The sequence below is a fragment of the Emydura macquarii genome, unplaced genomic scaffold, assembly GCF_026122565.2.
Source record: "Emydura macquarii macquarii isolate MOO-44397 ecotype Brisbane River unplaced genomic scaffold, CSIRO-AGI_Emac_v2 contig_2292, whole genome shotgun sequence".
Classification (NCBI taxonomy): Eukaryota; Metazoa; Chordata; order Testudines; family Chelidae; genus Emydura; species Emydura macquarii.
In genome coordinates, this window is record NW_027132429.1 from 3,724,955 (window position 1) to 3,747,790 (window position 22,836).

A 22,836-nucleotide genomic window follows, 5' to 3' on the forward strand; every position below is an offset into this window, starting at 1 on the left:
CGGAAGCGGAAGTGGAAGCGGCACGTTGCGAGGCGGAGGCGGGCTGGGCTGGTCTCCCGGAAGATGGCGGCGGCCGCTCCGGCTCCGGGCCCCGCGGACGAGCTGGTCTCTGCGGTCACCCTGTACCGGCGGCGGCCCCGGCTCCTCCATGGCACCGTTCTGCCTTTCGTGGCGGGGCTGTACCCGGCCTGGCTGTGGCTGTGGGGGCCCCGGGTCTGGGCCGCCTGGGGGGAGGCGCAAGAGGCCGGCTCGGGCCGCGGCCCCCCCGAGGCCGCGCTTCTGGCGCTCGCCGCCATCGGGGTCGCGCACCTGCTCACCGCGCTCTCGGGGCTCTGGTCCGTCCACGCGCACTGCGCGCTCACCTGCGTCCGAGTGAGTCGCCGGGTCGGGTTAGCGCGGACGGGGCGGGACTCGTTCGGGGTCAGAGGGTCGCCAGCGGCGCAGCTGGGTATCCCCAGCCCGGGACCGGGACCGGGAGCCAGGTGTGGGAGCCCAGCCCCCTGCCTCCAGCCCGGCTGGGTTCTGCCAGGACATGACCGCAGTGAAGTTAACGGGGGATGGGCCCTCAGTGGACGCAGCCCCTGCTCTGGGTGTCCCTGTTCTCTTCCTTCCCGCTGAAGCATCTGGTACAGGCCTTTGTTGGAAAACAGGCTTCTGGGCTAGAGGGACCATTGCTCTGATCCAGTTCTCACACAGGGTCGCATCCCTCCTTGCTTGCCTCTAGTATCTTCCTCTGTAATGGCTGCACACACTGTCTGAGGGGCTGTGAGTCAGACACTCCCCCCTTGGTCTCGTCTGTCCCGTGGGGACATTGAAATGTCAATTGGGCTCTCTATGTAATAGTGGGAACTGCTCCAGTATCTTCAGCTTGATTCTTTCCCTTCCCGCCCACTGGCCATGAGCAGCTCCAGAGGGGGGCTGTAATATTCTGTTGCCATGTGAAGAATTTCTGGATGGAAGAGGCTGTAGAACTGTAAGGCAATTATAATGAGCAATATCACTATAGTGCCTCATTCTGAAGGGTCACCATGGATATCAGTAACTATCCAGCAGGATTGCTTCCCATACTGTGGAAATGCAGCCACCTCCGAGGTGTGAGGTGGCAGCTGAGTATACAGGGGTAACTCATCTGCTGTGGTAATACAACCATCTCTGGATTGTGACATGGCAGCCATTTAATAGCCACATAGCAATGCTGCACTGTACTTTTAGATAGAAAGTGAAACAGAATGGGAGGGTGATTATGGGTGTGGATTATGAAACATTTTCTTGTACTGAAATATCCCTCCATTGAACCTGGGGTAGACCGGCTGGTCTCCTTCTACTTGAGGACATGTAGGGGAGAAGTGTGTGTAGCTGGGCTGGCTCTCCTTGCAGGTGTGATAACTTTTTAAGCACAAAAAGAGTTGTTTTATCACAACTGAAATGCTCTGGCAGCAGCTTAGTTTTCTTTGACAATATTTGTTGTTCCACTTGCTTCTGGGAGATGAGAGGCACTTTGGTAACTGGGCTGGCTGGTTTGCTTCACTTCATGGCGATTCCTGTAACTGTCTCTATGTCGTTCTCTTAGAAGAAGTGCATGTCTAACTACAAATCATCTTGGCAAAAAATATCTGGTACAGCTTCATTAACGAGTCTCCAGAATAGTTGGCATAGGTCTGCAGCTGTATCCTGGGCATTTACTCAGACGATCAAGAAGTCTTGGAGCTGGCTGCCAAAACTGTGGGCTACGTCCCTAGTGTTTTCCCAGCGTCCTGGTAGTGTCCTGATTTGGCAACTCATGACTGCCTTGGACTGCAGGCAGTGGTTACTCAAAGCTCTGGTAGCTTATGTGTTGCAAATAATAATTTAGTTACTTGATCATGAATGATAAAAATCCAAACCTGGAGCTACAGGAATTACAATGCAAATAGCAAGGAAACGTAGGAATTCTTCAGGGTGCTGAAGGGGTCATAAGAGCAAGTAATGAGCAAAGGAAAAACTAGGCAGATTATTTGGGAAAATGCTCTGAGATCTGCTACTGTGGATTAGTTTCTCAAGGGCTGGGGTGGAAGCTACATCATTTGGGAAACTTAAACTGACAAAGCCTTGGAGAACAGAGTGTCGGGAACATTCCTGTTATGACTTCAAGGGTCAAGATTTGACCAAAGGTGCATCCACCTTTGATTTCTATGACTGTCACTGAAGTCCCCCACCCAGCCATGCTGCAGCAGTACTCCGCCATTAGGTTGAAGTTTCCTCTGCCCTGTGTGCTTTCCCTTTTGTGCTGTTTTGGATGTTATTTTTAGATGCTGGGGTAGTGTCTGATTAAATAGATTAAAGTCTGAGTCAAACTGTGCAGTTGGACCCAGAGAAAAAAGTGAAGAATAAAAGAGTTAAAATGTTGCTTCTCTTTATTCTTTTTATTAAAAAAATCCCTTATTGCCAGAGAATCTGCTGGTGCCCATGGTGCTGCAAGAATGAAACTAAAAGTAGAGTGTGCTCTGATGGTTTCATTGTAATGTGAGTGGACTGTCTCAATCATCCATTCAGGGTATTAATCTGGTAACCTTTGGGCAGCATGCGTTTGAGATGTGACATGGCAGAGTTTGACGAGATTTTCCGTATATCAGGGGACAGTGTACTTATTTCTGATGTGTTCATAACGAAGATCTGAAACTCACTATGATGTAGAAAGTAGCGTCTTAGAGCTATTTTTGTTGTTCAGTTACCTTATGTTATTGGATGCTTTTATTTCACTTACAAGCTTTCTTCTAAGCAGTGAGCCTTCTTTTTTCATGAGTATATGGTTGTCTATTCACACGCTCTCCCAGTATTGTTAAATATCAGCTGAGACAATTACAGGCTTCATTATAATTGCAGAAATAGCTGATGGAAAAGCTCTCTTGTTTTCCATATATTCCACTTTCCACAAAAGGAAGTATTTCTTCACACAATGTGCAGTCAGCCTGTGGAATAGAGAAATGTTCTCTGTGTTTGAGTGTCGTTCACAATGACTATACAAGGATCCCTCCTGGCTTCCACTGACTGTTGGGGTCTGTGACCTACTTTACATAGTGCATGTTTGTTTTGTGTTTTTTCAGGAACCCAGTCCTAGGAAAGCCACATTGGCTAAAGTTGTGCCAACCCCAAATAATGGATCTGCAGAGCTTGTGCCACTCTATCGAGACCAGGTATGGACTTAGCTATTATAAAGAGCTGGAGTCTGACAGCTGCCCGGGACCTGCTGTTTCCTGTCAAACATACTGATCTCCAACTTGCCTTTCCAAAGCCACTAAGTTAAATTGAAGCCCCAGTGCTTGGGTAAAAGCCAGCTGATATCAGTCACAGGCAGGGAATAAAAGGCTTTAACAAGTGCAACATTTGTAACTAACACCTGTAGTTTCACAGACAGTGTTGTTTAGGAGCAAAAGATGTAAATGTCCAGTTGGTCCCATTTAATCCATCCCCCCACCCCACCAGTGCAGTGACTGTTCTCTATAGTGTATGTGAAGTGAGACAGCCCTGCTGTAAGGGCCCTTGGATGTGAAAGTCTAAGTCTCTTCTCTTCTGCATAATCCTTGCAGGGGGAAGATGGGCAGGAGGCCCTTTCCTTTGAGTTTCAGAAAATTAAGTACTCTTATGAGGTAGATGACAAGAAACAGTTTCTCCCAGTGGCTTTCCCTGTGGAGCACCCCATCTGCTATTACCAGAATGCCCGAGGTTACCAGGAAGACAGAGAGCTCCGAGTGGCTGAGAAGAAATATGGCACGAACAAGTGAGTATTTAGGGGTGGGGCTGGGCCTGTCAGAATCTGTAGGCATCAAACTGTCCCTGGGTAATGTTCAGCAACAAGAATTTCATGGAAATGAGGGTTCCAGGCCCTGGGTTTTAAATGTCCTTGCTCCAGATTATCTTGCTTTTGGGAGCTAAATCCCTTGGAGGAATGAACTAGCTACTTCTTGGAACAGCAATGAGTCTGCGGTTTACCTCAGGAAGGGGCCTGGTTACAGATTCAAATCCATTGCCTCTAAGAATAAATGGAGAGAAGGGGGAAGATGTTCTAGTACAAAGGGGAACAAAACCTCCAGTTCATACTCCAGAGGCTGCAATGGCTTTTGGGTTGGGATGTTGCTGTGAGGCCAGAACACTGAGATTAACAAGGATTTGATTCTTTCCCAGGGCAGAGATGGTGGTGCCAGAGTTCTTGGAACTCTTTAAAGAGAGAGCTACTGCCCCTTTCTTCGTCTTTCAGGTAAACAAAAGCTGAAACTCTTGTCCCCAGGGTGCAAAGAAGGGAATTCCCTGCAATCTTAATTTGGGAATCTGAAATCAGATGGCTGTTTCCAAAAGCCAAAAATGCACTGTTCAATGCAGTGTCTGTGGTAGCTGACTGCTGTAGGGGAGACTTTGACTTCAGGGATAGGGTTTGAGATATCTTTGGTCAAGCATAACAGAAAGTTTTTACTGTCCACTGTGTGGTGGATCCTAGTCCAGTTCCCATCATAGCTGGCATGAATCATCCCCTTTGTTGGTAGTCTCAGACGAGAGACCAAAGACTGAATAGTCTGTGGCTAGAAATCTCCCTTCTCGCCCTCTGGGTCAGGGTAAAGTGCATTAGCAGAGCAGCATGTGGAAAATGTTTGCCTTGTCACTGCACAGGCTGTATGTATTCTGTTGAGAAACTAAGAAGTTCAGTCCACAACAAGCTAATGCTTCACTACATGTAAAAAAAAAAAAAAAAAGGACTTAATATTGCCTTTTTTTCTCCTGCTGGGCTGTTGCTTGGAAACTAGTTTCACTGTATGCGTATAGTAGAGTATATACTGATCTACTGATGTGCTTGAGTTCTCTGAGACATGTTAGCTTCTTTATGGCATGAGTACTGGAATGGCTTCCACATCTGTTTCCTCCAGGTGTTCTGTGTGGGTCTCTGGTGCCTGGATGAATACTGGTACTACAGTGTCTTCACTCTCTCCATGTTGGTGGCATTTGAAGCTTCTCTGGTCCAGCAGCAAATGAGAAATATGTCAGAGATTCGAAAAATGGGCAACAAGCCATACATGATTCAGGTAAGTGAGAGCAAAGGTATGATGATCAGAAACTCAGCATTGAGAAACTGACAAGTTTAATATAGTGCCCGGGAGAATGCCCTTTAGACATGGCCTGCAATAAAAAGCAGTCTTTACACTCTAAATGGGCCCACCTTGGTGAGGGGATCAGCAAGACTTTCCTGTGTTTCCTCGTTTCTTATGTCCAGTTTGCCTTTTGACACTGTATTGCCTTTGCATGCACTTGTTTAATGCTTGCCTAGTTATTCTGAGTCTTTGACCTCTTCCTTTGAATGGTTTTAACCTTTTTTAAAGTTTAGATTTATTATAAAACAGCAGGATTGTCACGCAGTGATTGATTGGGAACAGTTCCAAAAGAGCCCAGCTCAGCTTGGGGCCCCAGAATTTGGTCCCTTCCTCCTCCAGTATTTTCTTTTTCTTGTATCTGTTTGAAAAGTGCATCGATTCTCATGTGTGGTGCATAAAAAGTGATATTTTATATATAAATATATATATGTCACAGATTCACAAGCCCCATGCTCCTTGGCTCTATATGGTCTTGGGAAGTAACCCCCTTCAGTTTGACAGCCGTCCTCGAAAGTTGCACTCTCTCTGTCTAGGATTAGGCCCTTTGGCCCCGCTGCCTCCCAGCACTGTACCTCTGAGCTTTCTGTACGCCTGTCTTTCTCTGTGGGCCCCCTCAGGGAGTTCACTTGCTCTGGACCACCAGATTCCCCACACCCAGAGGGTACAATGCAACCCCAATCTCTAGACTGCAGTGACTCTCAGACATGGTAAAACACTGTAAAACACAAGGGTTTATTATACATCTGGACACAGCACAGGAAGTTCTCTGAGCCCTCAGCCTAGGAACTCTAAGCACCGTCCACCTGGGTCATTCAGGTGGCTCAGCCTTCTCTCAGTCCCCAGTCCAGATAGAAGAGACCTCTCCTTCCAGTCAATTCTCCTATATCACCTTCCCCCAATTAGCCCCTCCTTTGTCTTCAGTCCCAGGCAAAGAAGTCACCTGTACCCTCTGTCTTCCATCATGTTGTCCTCCCACTGGCCAGAACTGGCTGATTTCCAATATGGAGTGGGCCTCCTGGTCACCAGTTGCTAGGGTACCCAATCTCTAGGCCATCATTCAGGGTCCTAGCTGCTAGGTGAGGTGACACCTGGTCCTCTGCAACAACAAACAGCCTCTCCCTCCAACTCATTAAACATGTCGCACATAAGGAAAACAGACACTCACACAATACGCATGCAAATGATTGAAAAAACTAAGAAAATCCCCCTTCTTTGTCACAGACACACACACACACAGTGAGCACCTACAGCAACAAAAGGTTCTGTGCCCAAGAAAGGGAAAGAGCCTTCAACTCTACACTTCCAAGGGTTATCATAAATGGGGAATAACCATTTTTTCCAAACTGTAAACTCCGTGATAATTTGTGGATAACTGGATTGTTTTCTATGAGGAGACTATTTATGCCAATTCCGCCTTTATGTGTGGAACGGGGCTTTTGTTTTAAGTTGTCTTGTGATCTCCTGTCTTATGTTTCTCTGGAACCCTTCCTCTTGGCATCTAAGTGCTCTTTCTCAAATTGCTTTTGTTCTGCAGGTTTACAGAAACCGGAAGTGGCGCCCCATTTCCAGTGATGAGATCATTCCAGGGGATATTGTTTCCATTGGTAACATCCTGCATTTTTGACCCAATCAAAAGCTCTTATAAAATGAAATAACTTCTACATACATGTACTGACTGAGATTAATTACATTTAAAATTCAACTCAATCACTGTCTTTAAATGTCCATAAAAATTCCAACAAAGAATCTTTAAATGGCCACGGATGGCAAAAAAGTCACAGGTCTGAAAGAGAGTCCCTCAAATTCGGATCCCAAAGATCTCTAACTTTATTCTCCAGGATTGGAGTCTAAATATTTGGACTAAAATCAGCCAAAGCTGCCCTGCTTCGGATCAGAGGTTCTCAGAGTGAAAAGTTCCATTCTAAAGCTGGGAATGGGGATGGAGGGGGAACAGGATGCTGTCCCCATTCCTCCCCTGCCCTGCGATGACTCTCTTTTAGATTTCATTCCCCAGGAGTGTTGTCCCAATCTCTAAAGATTGAATGGCAATAGGAATTGTGCCCTTTACTTATAAATTCTTCTAGCTTCAGTGCTCTCTGCAGGCTTTTGTGACATTTCTGGTTCACAGCAAAGCTTACGTTTTGGTGAAGGTCATGGGTACAGATCTGGGAGCTTGCAAGTGTGACTTGCCCTTAGAAATCCTCTGCATCTCAGCCAGAGCAACGGGGATTTGCATCCTGCCAGACAAACAGGCTAACAATGCCAGCTCTCACAATGAGCCACTCCTAAGCTTTACTCTCTTGATTTCAGGCCGATCTCCCCATGAGAACTTAGTGCCATGTGACGTGCTGTTGCTTCGCGGAAGGTGCATTGTGGATGAAGCCATGCTGACTGGAGAGTCTGTGCCTCAGATGAAGGTGTGTGACAGGTCCTCAGTAATGCTTATTATGTCTTCTTTGTTTATGCACCAAGTTTCACTCCAGCCACCACAGCATCTAAACTGCAAGGTTTATAGGTACAGATCAATCTTGGTGTAAACTCTGGCCCAGAAAATCCGGGTCTGTCTGAGTGTTAGCCACCCCTGTATCAGTGATTGATGATCTAGTAAATGAGAAACAGAATGTGTTTTGTCTGGCTGTGTCTGCAGCCTCTGGGGTTGGATTGCAGTGTGTGGGCACAGCACAGCACTCCCCCACATTCCCTAGTCTGGACTGCTTTGACTGGGCAGACGGGAGGGACGAGCTCAAAAAGAGTCAAACCCAGTGAATCTCCCTTTGAATTCAAATCCAGTGAATTACCCCCTGAATTACCCCTTGCTAATGGGTAATTTAAAAATGATAAAATAAAATTTAGAATAGCCTCCCCTGCAGAGGCTGGTGGGGCAAGTGTGAGCGAATCATCTGACACTAGGATTCTCATGGATACCAGGCATCTGAGCTAAGACGCAGGCAGGAACTAAGTATCCTGTTAAAATCCAGAGTCAGTTCCTGCAGACTCTGCCCAAAGGGGAGCTGAGAGTGCCTCATGGAGATGGGACCATAGAGAACCATTGAGTCCAGTTGTTGGCAGCTAACTGGAAACAAGCTCTGCTTCTCTGAGTCCTGAATTCTCTCATTCAGGAGCCCATTGAGGATCTCGATCCAGAACATGTCCTGGACATGCAAGCAGACGCCAGACTGCATATCATATTTGGGGGAACAAAAGTCGTGCAGCATATTGCGCCCCAGAAAGCCAGCACGGGACTGAAACGTATGTACTTGCTAAGCAGAAGGCTTTGGTCAGATGGAATGCCATGGCCTGGCCCACTCACTTTTAACAATGTAGATTCTGAGCAGCAGTGCTGAATTTGTCACCTTACCCCAGCCTTTCAAATGGCAGCTTAAATTGAGTGTTAAACTGAAATAATCTTTTGCTGAAGGTGAGCGTGTTCTCCTGCAGGGTGAGCGGAACATGCTGCCCCAACTGTGTTCTAGCTACAGTGCGTGTATAAAAAAGATCTCTGCTGAGCCTTAATGCTGTTGTTACTGCCCTTGTTCCAGCTGTTGATAGTGGGTGCGTGGCATACGTTCTGAGGACTGGCTTCAACACATCTCAGGTAAGAAGTGAATAAGAGAGAGCCCATTTCTGTACTGTTTATGGGAGGTAATTCTGGTCAATTGCCATAGAGAAACTCAAATCAGGATGGCAAAATTACTCAATTGTTTGGAAGAGGAAAAAGTTAGGTTGGTTCTTGGAATTCATTTATCATGGGTGGGTGAATGGAATGGTCTATAGGATAGAGCACAGGGCTCAGAGTCAGGGCTCCTAGATTCTAATCCTGAGTGCCACTGAGTCATTAGGACTTTGGACAAAATACTGTATCATAGTAGTTACCGCCATGGGTGTTAAGGTGTGTTTGTAAACACCAGAAAAGTGCAAGGTAATAAACTTTTTAAAAATCTAATGCATGGAAAATCAAGACCGCTTAAATAAAGAGCAGTGGGAAACACACTTAACTGACCTGAAACCGGTTAGCATGTTGTTAACCTGCCTGTGGCTAGCACTGCACTGGCAATTGCTGTGGTGGGCACAGCGAAAGGAATGCCTCACGTGTAGCGGCAGCAGAGAATCAGATGCAGGCTATCCTGATTTTATAAATTTGTCATATATTTTACAAGAAACTGTACTGCGTGCTGCAGAACTAGCTTCTTGCATTGAAGGCAGGTCTCCTCTCAGGGGAAGTTGCTGCGAACAATCCTCTTTGGGGTGAAGAGAGTGACAGCCAACAACTTGGAGACCTTTATTTTCATCCTATTCCTTCTGGTCTTTGCCATTGCTGCTGCAGCGTATGTGTGGATTGAAGGTGAGCATGCTTCACCCCTCTTCCTGGGACCTAGCTTTTGCCAAGACATGTAGGAATAGCTATTGGGGTATTGGTTGAGAAGGGAAATGGCAGCTGAAGAAGCTGTGCTGTTTTAGTGTGTGGGGGTGATCCATAACTCAGAGTGGATTATTCCATTTTTCTCCCACATTCCCCAGTAGTTAGTGCCCCCTTACTCTTCCATCTTGTCATTGTGGGGCCTTGTCTGGAGCTGAGAAGTAGCATGTCTCTGATTTTATTTTGTAGGCACCAAGGACCCAAGCAGGAATCGATACAAACTCTTTCTAGAATGCACTTTAATACTGACTTCAGTTGTTCCACCTGAACTTCCCATTGAACTTTCCCTGGCTGTCAACACCTCCCTTATTGCCCTGGCCAAGCTCTGTAAGTACTAAACCCAGAAGCAGGAATAAAAACAGATGGTATATTTTAGTGTCCAGTACCCCTGGGACAACAGCACTTGGCCTAATCAAGTATGTGTGAAACTGTTGGCTGTTACACACCTTGGCAGCCTTCTCTCTCCAAATAGTGGTAACTGGTTGGATCCCATGCCCATCTGGTTTGCCATATGTGCTGCATGAGTGTCTGCAGGATTCGTGTGTCATCTAAAACAGTGAGGTGTCTCTTAAGATGGGGTGGAACCAGTTTACACTGTTTTGCAACTTTGAAATAGCTCCTAAGTAGAGTGGGTGGGGGAAATAGGCTCACACCCAAAAATCCAGGTTCACTTGCTTTTTCAACAAGTGCTCTGATCCTATAGCGATGGGTGCCTATCTAAGAAAGTAACTAGGTAAATGGCTTCTAAGTCGGTCACCTCTCTTCTGTACTCTGTTGGTTTTAAATCCCACAAGCTGCAGAGTGGAAGGTTTGAGGTCATTAAATAAATGTGGCTAAGCGCCAGTTTTTGGCTTGTATGTTGTGGAAAAGATCCTGTATGGCTGAGGACCCCAGTGTGCCCTTGCTGCGTCTCCATGACATGCTACAGGGTCCCATCTCCTCTCTTTCAGATGTGTACTGTACAGAACCTTTCCGAATCCCCTTTGCTGGGAAAGTTCAGGTTTGCTGCTTTGACAAAACTGGCACCCTAACCAGTGACCACCTGGTGGTAAGAGGCGTGGCTGGGCTCAGGTAGGCCATGAGATGGGTTCCCGTAGGTCAGCTGGAGATGAAGTGCCAGCCCATTGGTGAAGAGAGGTTGAATTAGGGGGAGTGAAGGGTGCTGAGCCAGAAGAAGGCTCTAGGCTAGGCAAAGAGGGATCTTGTAGGTTCTCTGGCAGTGGCGTTTGTGCAGCAATTTACAGCATCAGAGCCCTTGAATTTAGTTCTTCATTTGAGATTTCATAAATAGGTTCTTAATTGCTAAAACCCTCTGTGCCTCTCTGCACCAGCATGCAGCTCTTCCCCTTCACCCTCCCTCCTCACCCCATGAGCTGCACCTTACTGGCAGAGACCTTCATAGAAAAACCTCTCATTTATTTTATTTTAAATCTTGCCTTTGGGGTTAGTGGAATGTTGTAACTTGTATATTAAGGAATCAGAAGTCCTCACACTATGGAACATGTGGAAAATAAATACATAAAACCACTGCAACCAGAATTTTTCAGGGGCAGAGCAGTTACTTGTAGAATGAACAAAACCCAGATGTGTGAGGCTTAGTGACAACCAAGCACTCTAATCAAAAGGGTACAATTACTGCTGAGTGGGTACAGCTTTTGTAAACCATGGATACTTATTTTCAGGCTTAGGAGCAATGGTTTAAAACTCTTGTGTTTTGGGAGTCTGTTAACTGGTTATAGTGAGGGTGGGACATTGCCCTGGTGACATACCCGCCCCCACTCCCATCCAGTAATGTGGCCTGGAGACTAACTGGACTGTGGTCAGCCTGTTGCCTAGCAGGAAGGGGGTGGTGTGGGGAGAACAGTTTAGAATGACTTCTTGCACTAGAAAAAACCCCTTCGGAGGCTGCACATGAATGTAATCTAAGTGCATTACACATCTGTGTGAGAATCCCCAGCCAGACAGGACAGTGTGTTACATGGGCATTCAGTTGCCTGGAGCAGCACTTATTGGGTGCTCCAATTAAGGCCTCTTCTCTGAGGAATTAGCTGAATTGGGTTGCTCCAGAGGCAATGGCTGTAGTTGCAGCATCGAGAAGCTGAGGCACTGAGCCAGCTTTGATGTTGGTGGGGGAAGCTCTGACTCTTTAGGATACTGGCATAGGCATAATTTGCATGGCGAAATTGTAGAACATGCTTCTGAGGTGATTTGTATGGCTTTGCTGGCCTGTCCAAGCCTATTAACATAGTCTCTCTCCCACCATAGGGATGGGAAGGAAGTGACGCCAGTGTCTGACATTCCTGTAGAAACCCATCGAGTGATCGCCACTTGCCATTCGTTGGTACAGTTGGATGATGGGACGTTGGTGGGAGATCCATTAGAGAAAGCAATGCTGATGGCCGTGGACTGGACACTGACCAAAGGTAGAGACCATTGCCAATTCCTACGTGTGTCCAGGGCACAAACTGGTACTAGAGCCCTCATGCGTGTGTAAATATTAGTGATGATAAAGCTGCCCCTCCCAATTCCTTCCCGGTGGGTGAAAGTCACCCCCCACAGTTGGGCTTATGGGGGCTTTGTAGTAGTCCTCTGCGAGGGGTGAGTTTTGCTCTGCATAACCCTGTTGAGTGCCCTGGCACTGCTATGGAAGGGCTGCTGGGTGCCCTGTACAGGGTCTCTGGCGGGATGATATGTGTATGCAAGCTGTCAAAGATCACTCGCACTAGCTCGCTGAGAAATACCATCGCCGCAGCAGCACAGGCAGCGAGTATTTACCTGTGGGGTTCAGGCGGGTTGTACTTGGCATGGCTAAGCTATTTAGACTTGCGCTAGCATGTGTATGCCAGCTGGGAATCACCGCCCAGCTCCTAGTGTAGATGTAGCTACATCTAGAAATCCATCCTGCTGCAGATGTAGCATGCTCAGAAGCAGCTCTTTGTTCTGATCCACAGAGGTCATCCGGGCAATTCCGTCCCTCAGTCATTGGGGCCAAAACTTCCATTATCACCACGCTGCAAGGCTTGGGTTTAGGGAGATTCACATGTTAGCAAACAATTTGTTCCCTGGGAGCCGAGGGAAATGATGCTGAGAAACTTTTCAGGATTTCCCGATCTGTTTGTTTCCAGATGAGAAAGTTTTCCCCAGAAGTATTAAAACTCAGGGACTGAAAATTCACCAGCGCTTTCATTTTGCCAGTGCCCTGAAAAGAATGTCCGTCTTGGCTTCATATGAGAAGATTGGCTCGACTGACCTCTGTTACATTGCAGCTGTGAAAGGGGCCCCAGAGACCCTGCATGCAATGGTGAGCGCAGCACATGCAGGAATGGGCTTCAAACCAGCAAGATGTGCCCTAAAATGGGAATCAGTGCATGGGGCCTCCACCAACTTGCCTGGGTTCGCGTGACTCCATCCTCACAAGTCCAGGACCTGAATTATGTCCTGAAAACAGGCCCAGACACGCTCCTGCCCCACAAAAAACAGTCTCCACTGAAGAGGTCCAACATTAATCCCAGTTAAATGAAGGTAGCTCAATATGTGATGTTTCCAGCCACTCCGTGCTGCTTCTGATGCCTGCAAATACGGGTGGTGGCAGATGGGTGAATATCAGATAAAGTCACTCTCCTGCCCTCGGTGGGGATGTTTTCTGTTCCTTAGCGCGGGATAGCCTCACTCTGGCTCACAATGTGTTTAATATGAAACATTGTCACCTGCATGTCGTGTTTAACACAGTGGTTCTTCTCCTCCCTCCTCCCCCCCACTTTTCTTCTGCAGTTCTCTCAGTGCCCGAGCAGTTATCATGCCATGCACACAGAAATCTCGCGTCAGGGGGCAAGGGTGCTGGCACTAGGCTACAAAGAGCTGGGGCATCTCACTCACCAGCAGGTACGCTTGGCTTCAGGCCCCTAATGTCAGAGCTCCCACCCAAAGGAGGAAGCGCACATGAGAGGGGGCAGTGCAGCCACTTCATGGTTGTCATAAGCCGCAGATGAATCTTTTAACTGCTTCAGATGTTCTTAGACCTGAATCCGATTGATTTTATTTATTTGCCATTAGATCAAGGACTGGGGCTCAAGTCTCCTGGTTTCTATTTTCAGCTCTGGCACGGACTTCTGGTGTAACCTTGGTTTACTTGCCCTGTCTGTCTGTGCCTCAGTTTCTCCGCTTATAAAACAGGGATGAACCTGTGGGAGAAGAGTTGGGAGGCTCAGAAAGGGGGGAGATAACTATGTTATTGAAGGGAAAGCTGTCTCTAGTGCCTCTAGGGCAACAGAGGGAGAATCCAGAATCATTCGTTCCCTTGTGTTCCCAGTCAGGGGCCAGTCCCCAGTGGAAGTGGGGGGTCTCATTGCTCATGACATGGCATGTAACACTCTGGTGTGGTTCTTTTCCATGGCAGGTGCGAGAGTTCAAGCGTGAGTCTCTGGAATGTGACTTGAGATTTGTTGGCTTCGTTGTGGTCTCCTGTCCACTCAAAGCTGATTCTAAGCCTGTCATCCGGGAGATCCAGAATGCATCACACCATGTAAGTGTCTGCGGGAGGGAATGAGTGTCTGCTAACAGCTTTGCTTGAGAAGTACTGACTTCCTGGTGCTGTGCAGACACCTGAGCAACTGCGCTGGTACAAGCCTCTTCCAGGATTGCAGAGAGTGAGAGGTCAGCCACTGCCCTTAGATGCGGGTCATTCATAGAGTCCAAGGCCACCAGGGACCACAATGATCCTCTAATTTAGCCTCCTGTATAACATAGGGCAGAGACCTGCCCCAAAGTCATTCCTAAAGCAGCTATCTTAGAAAAGCATCCAATCTTGATTTCAGTATTGCCATGGGTGGGGGCCCTGGACGATAACTCTGCCACATGCCAAGCTTTTCCCCTGGTGGTTGGGCTTTCTGGACAAGATCCATCTGTGACCATTAGTGTCTCAGAGGGGACGGTCAGCATCCAGGAACTTCTCTGTTCTGGGCATGTAGTGTGACCGCTCGGTAACCTCATGTGATCCGTCTGTTTCCCTCTCTCAGGTCGTGATGATCACAGGTGACAATCCACTCACTGCCTGCCATGTGGCCCAGGAGCTCCACTTCACCCAGAAGGAGCACACCCTCATCCTGCAGCCTCCCCACAGCAAAGGTATGGACCCCAGCAGGGACTGGGCACCCTGTGGACAGAAGGGGGTGATGATTCATTGAATGCTGCCCTTCTGCAAGGCCTTCCCCAGCACATCTCAGCGCAGGTCACAAACAGCAGATGGCAAGAGCAGTCTGAGTATGATCAACGCAGCCCTTCACCACGGGATCTGAGCACCTCCGCTTGAGCGGGTGGCAGGCCTCCCTTTGTGGGAAAGGTTGTGGGGGAGGCAATGGTAGTAAGGGACTTGGGTTCAGTTTCCAGCTCTGCTGCAGACTCCCTGCATAAGCTTGGCCAAGTCAGTTGCGCTGCCCTGCCTCCCTGGGGACTGTGAGGATAGTCACTAAAGACAGAGCTTGAGTGCCTCAGTGTGACAGAGGGCCATATAAGTCCCATAGATAGCATAGGGGACAAGCAGAGGACCTCAGAGTGCAGACTGACCCTGCTGTCTGGGAATCTGCCAGCTGTCACTGGAAGCCAGTGTGGGGTTTCACATCCGTAGTAGTGAGGTGCTGTAGACACCTGGATCTGTGTGCACTCATGCAGTGTCTGTGCTGACTCCGGGCCTTGTGTGCACTGTTTCAGACTCCTGCTGGCAATGGCAGTCCATCGATGGCACCATCACACTCCCCGTCTTTCCACACTCCCTGCAAGAGCTGCTGCATCACAACCTATGTGTTACGGGGGAAGGGCTCTCTTACCAGCAGGCTGTGAACAGACCGCAATTGCTGAAGCTCATACCCCATATTCAAGTGTTTGCCAGGGTGGAACCGAAACAAAAGGTGAGATACTCCAGCCCTTTGTAAAACCTCAGGGCTGTAGAACTGGGCTCTTCCCCAGCTGGGCTTCTGCCTGCCTAGGAGCGTCATGGCTACTAACAGCACAAACGCTACCTCCGGAGTGTTCCCAAGTCCAGAATGACTCCAGCATGCCAGGGGGAGCCCAAGAATCTCTGGACTCAGCACCTGCCCCTTGCATTAATTTTAACTGAGTCCTGGGTGCTCAGCCCCTTGATCCTCTGTGCTGAATTAATTAGTTCAGAAGATGGCAGGGGGTGAATATTCAGGGCTCTGGATGGCAAGTCAGCTGCCTGGCTTCATGTCTTGTTCACTGAAAAGGAGCCATCTGCTCCATGTTCTTAGCACCAATATTAAAAATCCAGTGAGATGCAAGGCTGGGAATGAATGGGGTTTTGCTCAAAAAGGATATTAACAAGGTGCTTCTTCAGCGTGTGGCCCAAACCATTTCGATTTGCAGCGTAACTGGCAGAGTTCCAATAGCTCTTGCAGGCATTCGTTTCTGACTTGACACTTCTCACTGCAGGAGTTTGTGATCACAACGTTAAAGGGGCTCGGCTATGTCACGCTGATGTGTGGGGATGGAACCAATGACGTTGGAGCCCTAAAGCATGCAGATGTGGGTGAGTCTGAGCAGCAATGAGCAGGAAGGTCGTGTGTGGCTGTCTGGGTTTGGCTTGTGTTCCTGGGCACAGAATTCAGTGTTCGGAGCCTGTCATCTGGCAGACTCCATTTGCAGCTGCACCATCTCTCACCGGGGGTGGGAGGTGAAATGGGTGGAGGCTGGCGAAATACACAGCTTGTGCGTCTGCAGGGCATGAGCAAAATCTAGAGAGGAAAAACTGGCTACAAATGCCTGATGGGAATCCCAGTCTGACATCCCTGTGTAACCAGACCATGTATTCAGTCTGCATTCAGACTCGGAGACTTGACAGTTATGTCCATAAATCAGGATTAAGCTAAACTTTCAGATTCTTATTTTAATTGGGTCAGAAAACATCTGTGAAATCATTTGGTGAAAATGCACCAATTGCTGCCTCCCCCCTTCTTTGTTCTTTCTCCCTTAGCAAAGGTTGAGCTGAGTGATGGGGGGCATTTCTACCTGGGATAGGAGGTCTTGCTCTGGGGCCAACTGCTGTCCCTCAGACACAGGCTGTGGCTTTAGTGCCTCCAGCATTGACTCCTTGATAATACTTAAAACCTTCCTTCAGAAATGAGCAGAGCTTTACTAAGGCCAACGGCTATTACTGCATTCCCATTTGCAGATGGGGAAATGACTTGCTGACGGTCATGTATGCAGTGTTGTTGTCACTGTGTCAGTCCCAGGATATTCGAGACACAAAGTGGGGGAGCTGATATATTTTATTTGTACCACCTTCTGTTGGGGAGAGTCAAGCTTTCGAGCTACACAGTGCTCTTCCAAAGGTCACACGGGGTTAGGACTAGAAGCCAGAAACTGCTTTAACAAGTGCATGTGCTGCCTTCCCCTTCACACACTAGCGCTGCACCACCCTAGGCTGGGCTGCGAAGGGCCGCTCTCTGCCACTGCAAGCTAAGGATTTCACTCAGTGAAGTCATTTTGCCAGTTTGGGTTTTTTCACATTTCTTTTCCTGCAGCTGACGTTTTGGTCTTACAGGGGTGGCGCTGCTGGCAAACGCTCCTGAGAGACTCCCTGAGCGGAAAAAGCGACCTCGTGATGGACCCAGCGATGGGAGACCCACCTTGCCTGCCATAGGGAGCAGTGCCGTGAAGCCCACCTCCCGCGCTGCCAAGCACAGGATCATGTCCCAAAGAGAAGAGCAACTGGCCATTCAACGGGTTGGTAACCAGGTCTGCCTGGAGCCCAGTCCCCCGCTTCCTTCCCAGCTCACTGGCTTACTCATTCTACGTCCCTGTCTCCCTCTCTCTTCAGGCTCACTGGCGCTTTTATTTATAATGCTTGAATTCGAAAGAGCAGGAAGCCCCAGGAATTTCGTTCTGGTTGTAGCGAGGCCCTGCCCATGCTCCAGTCGGTACATCTGGGTCAGGTCTCTCTGGCCAGAAAGGAAGTCAGAGCTAGTGGGAGGTTGTGTCCGTCCCTGAGCCCCCACAGTTGTTGCAGACCCCCTAATAGGCAGACTTGTTCTAGTCAGAATCACAGCAGCTGCTCGTGACCATATTGTCCTTCCAGAGATCCTTAAGCCTCTCCATGGCCAGTAATGGACCAGAAGCCTTTACATTTCCAGTTCTCCTTAGGGGAGTCCACAAGCCCAGCCTTTCTCCTCCCTGCCCCTAAAATGACACTGGTGGGTGTCAGCTGGCAGGCCTCCTAGGGGTGGGTTCACTCAGAAGATGTCTGGGTGGGGTACGCCCTGCAGCCGGTTCACGGGGTATGCTTAGGGGATAGCTGAGGTCCTGGCAGTGTGGAGACCCTTCAGGGCAGGAGTCAGGGTTGGGTGGGGATGATGGAAGCCTCTGTATTATCCCAGCCTGTCATAATGAAATGTCTTTTTCTCTCTCACTGGAAACCAGGAGCGGATCAGCCAGGTCCTGAAGGATTTGGAAGAAGAGCATGTACCGATTGTGAAACTGGGTGATGCCAGCATTGCTGCTCCCTTTACATCCAAGCTCTCCTCTATTCAGTGCAGTAAGTAGCAACTGGGGAGCAGGGCTGCACTATATGATTGCCCCTAGTCTGGTGATCCAGCCTACTTCAATGAGGAGATAGCATGGGCGCAACTCCAGTATGAATCAGAACAGGCTCTCGGCGAAGGCAGGAAGGGTTTGGATGAGGGAGATTCAAACCCTGACTCTTACTGGGAGAAACACCTAAAACATGAGGCCAACGGGGCACTTCCCATAGTCTTAGCTTTAATTTCCCCTCTATGGATTTCCCAACTTAGTGATGGAGACTGACTGCCCTGAGTGACCATAGCACAACGGTGGTCAAAGGAAAGGTAAGCTGCTTGCCCAAGGACTACAGGCTCACAGCACATTCACCAGCTGTATCCCAGGGAGTGGAGAGGGCTCTGAGGACAGAGCCACACAATTTGCTTGCGTCATGAAGACAAACGCTGTTTCTTCTTCTTCTTCAGTCTGCCACGTGATCAAGCAAGGTCGCTGCACATTAGTGACCACGCTCCAAATGTTTAAGATTCTGGCCTTGAATGCCCTGATCCTTGCGTACAGCCAGAGCGTCCTTTACCTGGAAGGAGTGAAGTTCAGTGATTTCCAGGCAACACTTCAGGGTTTGCTATTGGCCGGCTGCTTCCTCTTCATCTCAAGGTCAAAGGTATTCAGGTGTTGCTTGGGTGTTGCCTCCTGGATTTACGGGTGCTTCAGAAAGGGTAGGGTTGTGGTTGTCTTGTGGGGAATGCTATAGGACTAAACCTGCCCCAGAGCAGCTATTCTTTGCTTGCATTGAGTGCTGTCTAGCCAGTTCACTGCCTGCCCAGAATGCTTCATTCTTCCCTTCAGCCTGGCGATGGGAGGCCTTTCTGAGGCCTCTTTCACTTCTCACTTTAGGGAGTGTCGAACAATGAGACCAGACAGACAGTGCACTTCTGTTCAGCCAGGGACAGACATTAATCACCTGGGATTGCTATTGCCTGCAATATGCAGCTGAGGGTCTCATTGTGTGAAGTGGAATTTATCCAGAGCTGGGCATCTCATGGGCACAATTGACACAGGTGGGATCTTGCTGGCAGCTTGGCCAGTGGTGCCAGTTTCTTCATCTTTGTACAATTTTTCCATCTGTTAAATCCTGGCATCTCTTTCCTTTGATTTCCAGCCTCTGAAGACCCTTTCCAGGGAGCGTCCGTTACCCAATATCTTTAATCTCTACACGGTTCTGACGGTGCTGCTGCAGTTCCTCGTCCATTTCCTTAGTCTAGTGTATCTCTACCATGGTGCACAGGCCCGCAGCTCTTCCAAGTGAGTGCTGCTTGTTTCTGAAGTACACAATGTTAGCGCCTTTTTTCAGGCTGCGACTAAGCACCAAGCTGTTAAACTGGATAAGCAAATACAATCAAGGAAGGAAGGTGTAGGGAGACCTGCTGCCTTCATGGTGCTTTTCCTTCTTATTTTCCCTTAGAAGCCCCTGTCTGGTTAATCTGAAATCTGTTGGGAAGGAGGAGACTATCTGAAAAGGTGGATTTGAGTTGTGAGTTAAATGAAGGTCACCAGACAGTTTAGCAGAGTTCAGTTCAGAACTCTGCAGTAAGTCTGGGCATCCGTCTAAGAGAGGCTGTACTCAGATAAGTGAGGGGCTTGATGCCGCAATTATTGGGTGACGTTCTAGGGCGTTATGTTATGCAGTTCCGACTAGGTCATCACAGTGATTCCCTTCAAGGCTTTAATATCTTGGTTGATGAATTGGCCCCTAGTCCTGGTTATTCTGAAATCCCAGAACTGACCGCCATTGATCTGAAAGGGCTTTGTTGGGTTCTTTTAAGGAAAGAAGGGTTTGTGGATTTGTACAAGGAGTTTGAGCCCAGCCTGGTGAACAGCACGGTTTACATCATGTCAATGGCTATGCAGATGGCCACCTTCACCATTAATTACAAGGTAAGCTCACATCTCTGGGAAGGAATAAAATTGTATTTGATGTAATGTTACAACAAAACAAATGCACTCACAGGAACTGAGGTGTTTGCAAATCTGAAAGGTAGTGCAGTTGCGGTTGTGGGTGTGAGATAAGATACCGTTGTGGTCCCAAAACTGTGCGGTGCGTCCCCTTAGGGGAGTGCAGAGGAACCATCGGGGGGGGGCTTGGGCCTGCCCCCATGGGGGTGGAGAGGAAACACCACCCAGCTCCACTCCTCCCCCAGCTCCACTCCAGCCCTGCCTCCTGGCTGCAGCCTTGACTCCCAGCTGTGGCCCCGCTCTTGGCAGTGTCCCAGTTCCCGCTCTGGGCCATGGCTCACATCCAGACCATGTGGCTGCAGCTCCAGCCGCAGCTTGGGCCCCAGCGCACAGCCCTGCTTACAGTCCCTGACCACTGCTTTGGCCCCTGCTCACAGCCCTGGCTCCCAATTGCGGCTCCTGAGGAGGAACAAGTAAGAAGTTGTGACCCCAAAAGTTTGGGGACCACTGAGATACAAATATTTGTTTTGCATTATTAACTGCAATGTCACAGATGTAAATCCCTCAGTAGAGACCTTCATTGAGAGTTTGGGAAAAGTTTGTTTGATGTCTGAATGTATCAAGACAAGAAACTCAAATTGTACCTCAATGTATGTCCCCTGTCTGGGATCCTGGGGTTCCTGTCCTGTTTTTAAACAAGCTTGTGAATTTGGCTTTTAAAACTGCCTCCCATTGAACTTTAAGTGAGCATGAGTTACAGCAATTTCTTTGCTCTGGTGGTGTCCTCCCAATGCTGCATTTGCCATTTCAGGGCCACCCTTTTATGGAGAGTCTGCGGGAGAACAAACCTCTACTGTGGAGCATTATCCTTTCAGGACTGGCCATTGTGGGTCTTTTGACAGGCTCCTCACCAGAATTCAGTGAAAAGTTTGGGCTGGTGGAAATCCCCATGGAGGTGAGCAGGGACAGGATGGAGTGTTTCCAAGCTAGCAGACTCTTCTGGAGTAACTGCTATAGAAACCAATGCTATGAAACTCTACTATTGTGCAAACTGCTACAGCCAGGCCTTTCAAAGGGGCCTGAAGAAGCTAGGTGCCCAATGATTTCAATGGGAGTCAGACACCTAACTTATCTGGGCACCTGTGAAATTCCCAGCTTCATGCTTCATTTAAAACTATCTCATCGGAGAGCAACCCCTTGTATTGAAGTCTAGACATCCAGGGATTCTCTTGGATAGGAATCGGTTTGGATTCTGAATTCCCCTGTGTACAGACCAAACTCCGCTTGCATCTGAGGGGTTAGACTGGATGACCCTTGCGGTCCCTTCTAACCCTATGGTTAAGAGATGTTTCTTTTTAGAGATAAAACTTTGATTTAAAATTAGACTCCTTCCTTATGGACTTCCAAAACTCTTCTATGATGTGGTTTGTGTTCTCAGGGTTTGAGAATGAAAACAACTGTTTGTTATATAAGAGCAGCAGCTGCTTGTTCTGAATATCCTTGACTAAGAACACCTGGGTTACTCTCCCCAACTTGCCTCAGTGGCTGGGTCTCATTTTGAGGTACTGAAGATCTGCATCCTCCCTGAGGCACTGTAGCAGTTTCTCAAAACTTTCTTGCCTTTACGTATTTACTTCGCTTTAGACATGTTTAAACGCCTCAATATTGCAGTACATTTTATTGGCTTACTAAACTTTTCATTTGATCCCCGCTCTTCTCTCGAAGCCCCATATAGCAACCTTGCCCTAAGCTGTTTTTTCCCACCTCAGGGGAGACTAGACTTCTGGGTCTGGTCACTCAGGCAAGAGTTCAGTTTGTAGCCCTGCTTCCTTTGTGGAAGTGCAGAGGTGAGACACACTGGACTGTCAAGTGCTTACTTGCCACCATTCACTGGTGCCACAAATTTGTTCAGGTTTATTTTGCTGGAGCCCTATTTTCCCCTTAATCTCCCAATAAGACAGTTCTATTGAAACTTGCAGCAGTTAAAGCCTGTTTTTCTGTTGTTTAGTCGAAAATAACTTAATCTGAGCTGCTTTTGTTTTAGTTTAAGATTGTGATTGCTCAAGTCTTGCTGGCTGACTTCTTCCTTGCCTTGTTGGTGGACCGAATTCTTCAGTTTCTGCTGGGGAGTGCAAAACTTAAAGTGCCTTCCTGAAACAGATTCCAAGCCTCCAAAATCCCAGCAGTGCTGAGTATACAAGTGTGAAGGACAACACCGTGGAGACACACTTTCGGATTGCAAGAAGAATCTTTATTCTTTTGACAGTGACTTAATCCTGCTCTGGAGCAGGTCTGGGAAAGCTTTCTACTGTGCTCCGTTTGAAAGCACTAAGTGGTTTAACAATCAAAGGCTGCATGGGGCACTACACTTTTAAATAACATTTTCAGGACATGACCTGTTGGGAGTGTTGTACTGCCCTGTGCTTGAGGAAGCATTTACAGAATTTGGTAATTAAATCGGAATCAATGTATTTTAAAACACATTTGGGATTTCTTTGTTGGGGTTAGTAGTGTGTAAAAGCTCGATCTGTAAATAACTAACAGTAATTCCCTCTCCATGAGTTGTGAGGTTCAGACACTTAAGGTGGAGTTCATCAATCATGAAAGAAACAAGGCAGGAATACTAGCTAGGTTCACTGAGTCATAAATATGCTTGAAGAAAGGCTGCTTTTACTTACTATGACGATATCAACAACCTCTATTTAGTTCCCTTAGTTGGCTTAGTATTTCTGCTGTATAAAAATTTGTGTCCTCAAAAATAATCTACTTTACCCATCTCCCCATTAAATCATTCATCTGAGAGAAGGGAACATCCAGAAT

General features: G+C 48.0%; 1 protein-coding gene across 2 annotated transcripts; it reads left to right on the forward strand.

Annotated features, from left to right (window-relative positions):
- Positions 1–12: 12 nt before the first annotated feature.
- On the forward strand, positions 13–22,487 carry ATP13A1 (ATPase 13A1). Of its 2 annotated transcripts, none has more exons than XM_067560657.1 (26): positions 13–372; positions 3,084–3,173; positions 3,567–3,757; positions 4,162–4,234; positions 4,896–5,051; positions 6,652–6,721; positions 7,428–7,534; positions 8,237–8,366; positions 8,657–8,712; positions 9,333–9,459; positions 9,724–9,861; positions 10,485–10,605; positions 11,800–11,957; positions 12,660–12,835; positions 13,306–13,416; positions 13,931–14,056; positions 14,550–14,658; positions 15,241–15,437; positions 15,979–16,075; positions 17,090–17,283; positions 17,965–18,079; positions 18,528–18,724; positions 19,223–19,365; positions 19,887–19,998; positions 20,828–20,971; positions 22,061–22,487. In XM_067560657.1, the coding sequence occupies exons 1-26, from the start codon at positions 64–66 to the stop codon at positions 22,169–22,171; spliced, it is 3,558 nt and encodes a 1,185-aa protein (XP_067416758.1). In that variant the 5' UTR covers positions 13–63; the 3' UTR covers positions 22,172–22,487. The 2 variants fall into 2 exon arrangements, with proteins under 2 accessions (XP_067416758.1, XP_067416759.1); XM_067560658.1 differs by having other exon boundaries at positions 17,090–17,271.
- The last annotated feature ends 349 nt before the right edge of the window (positions 22,488–22,836 follow it).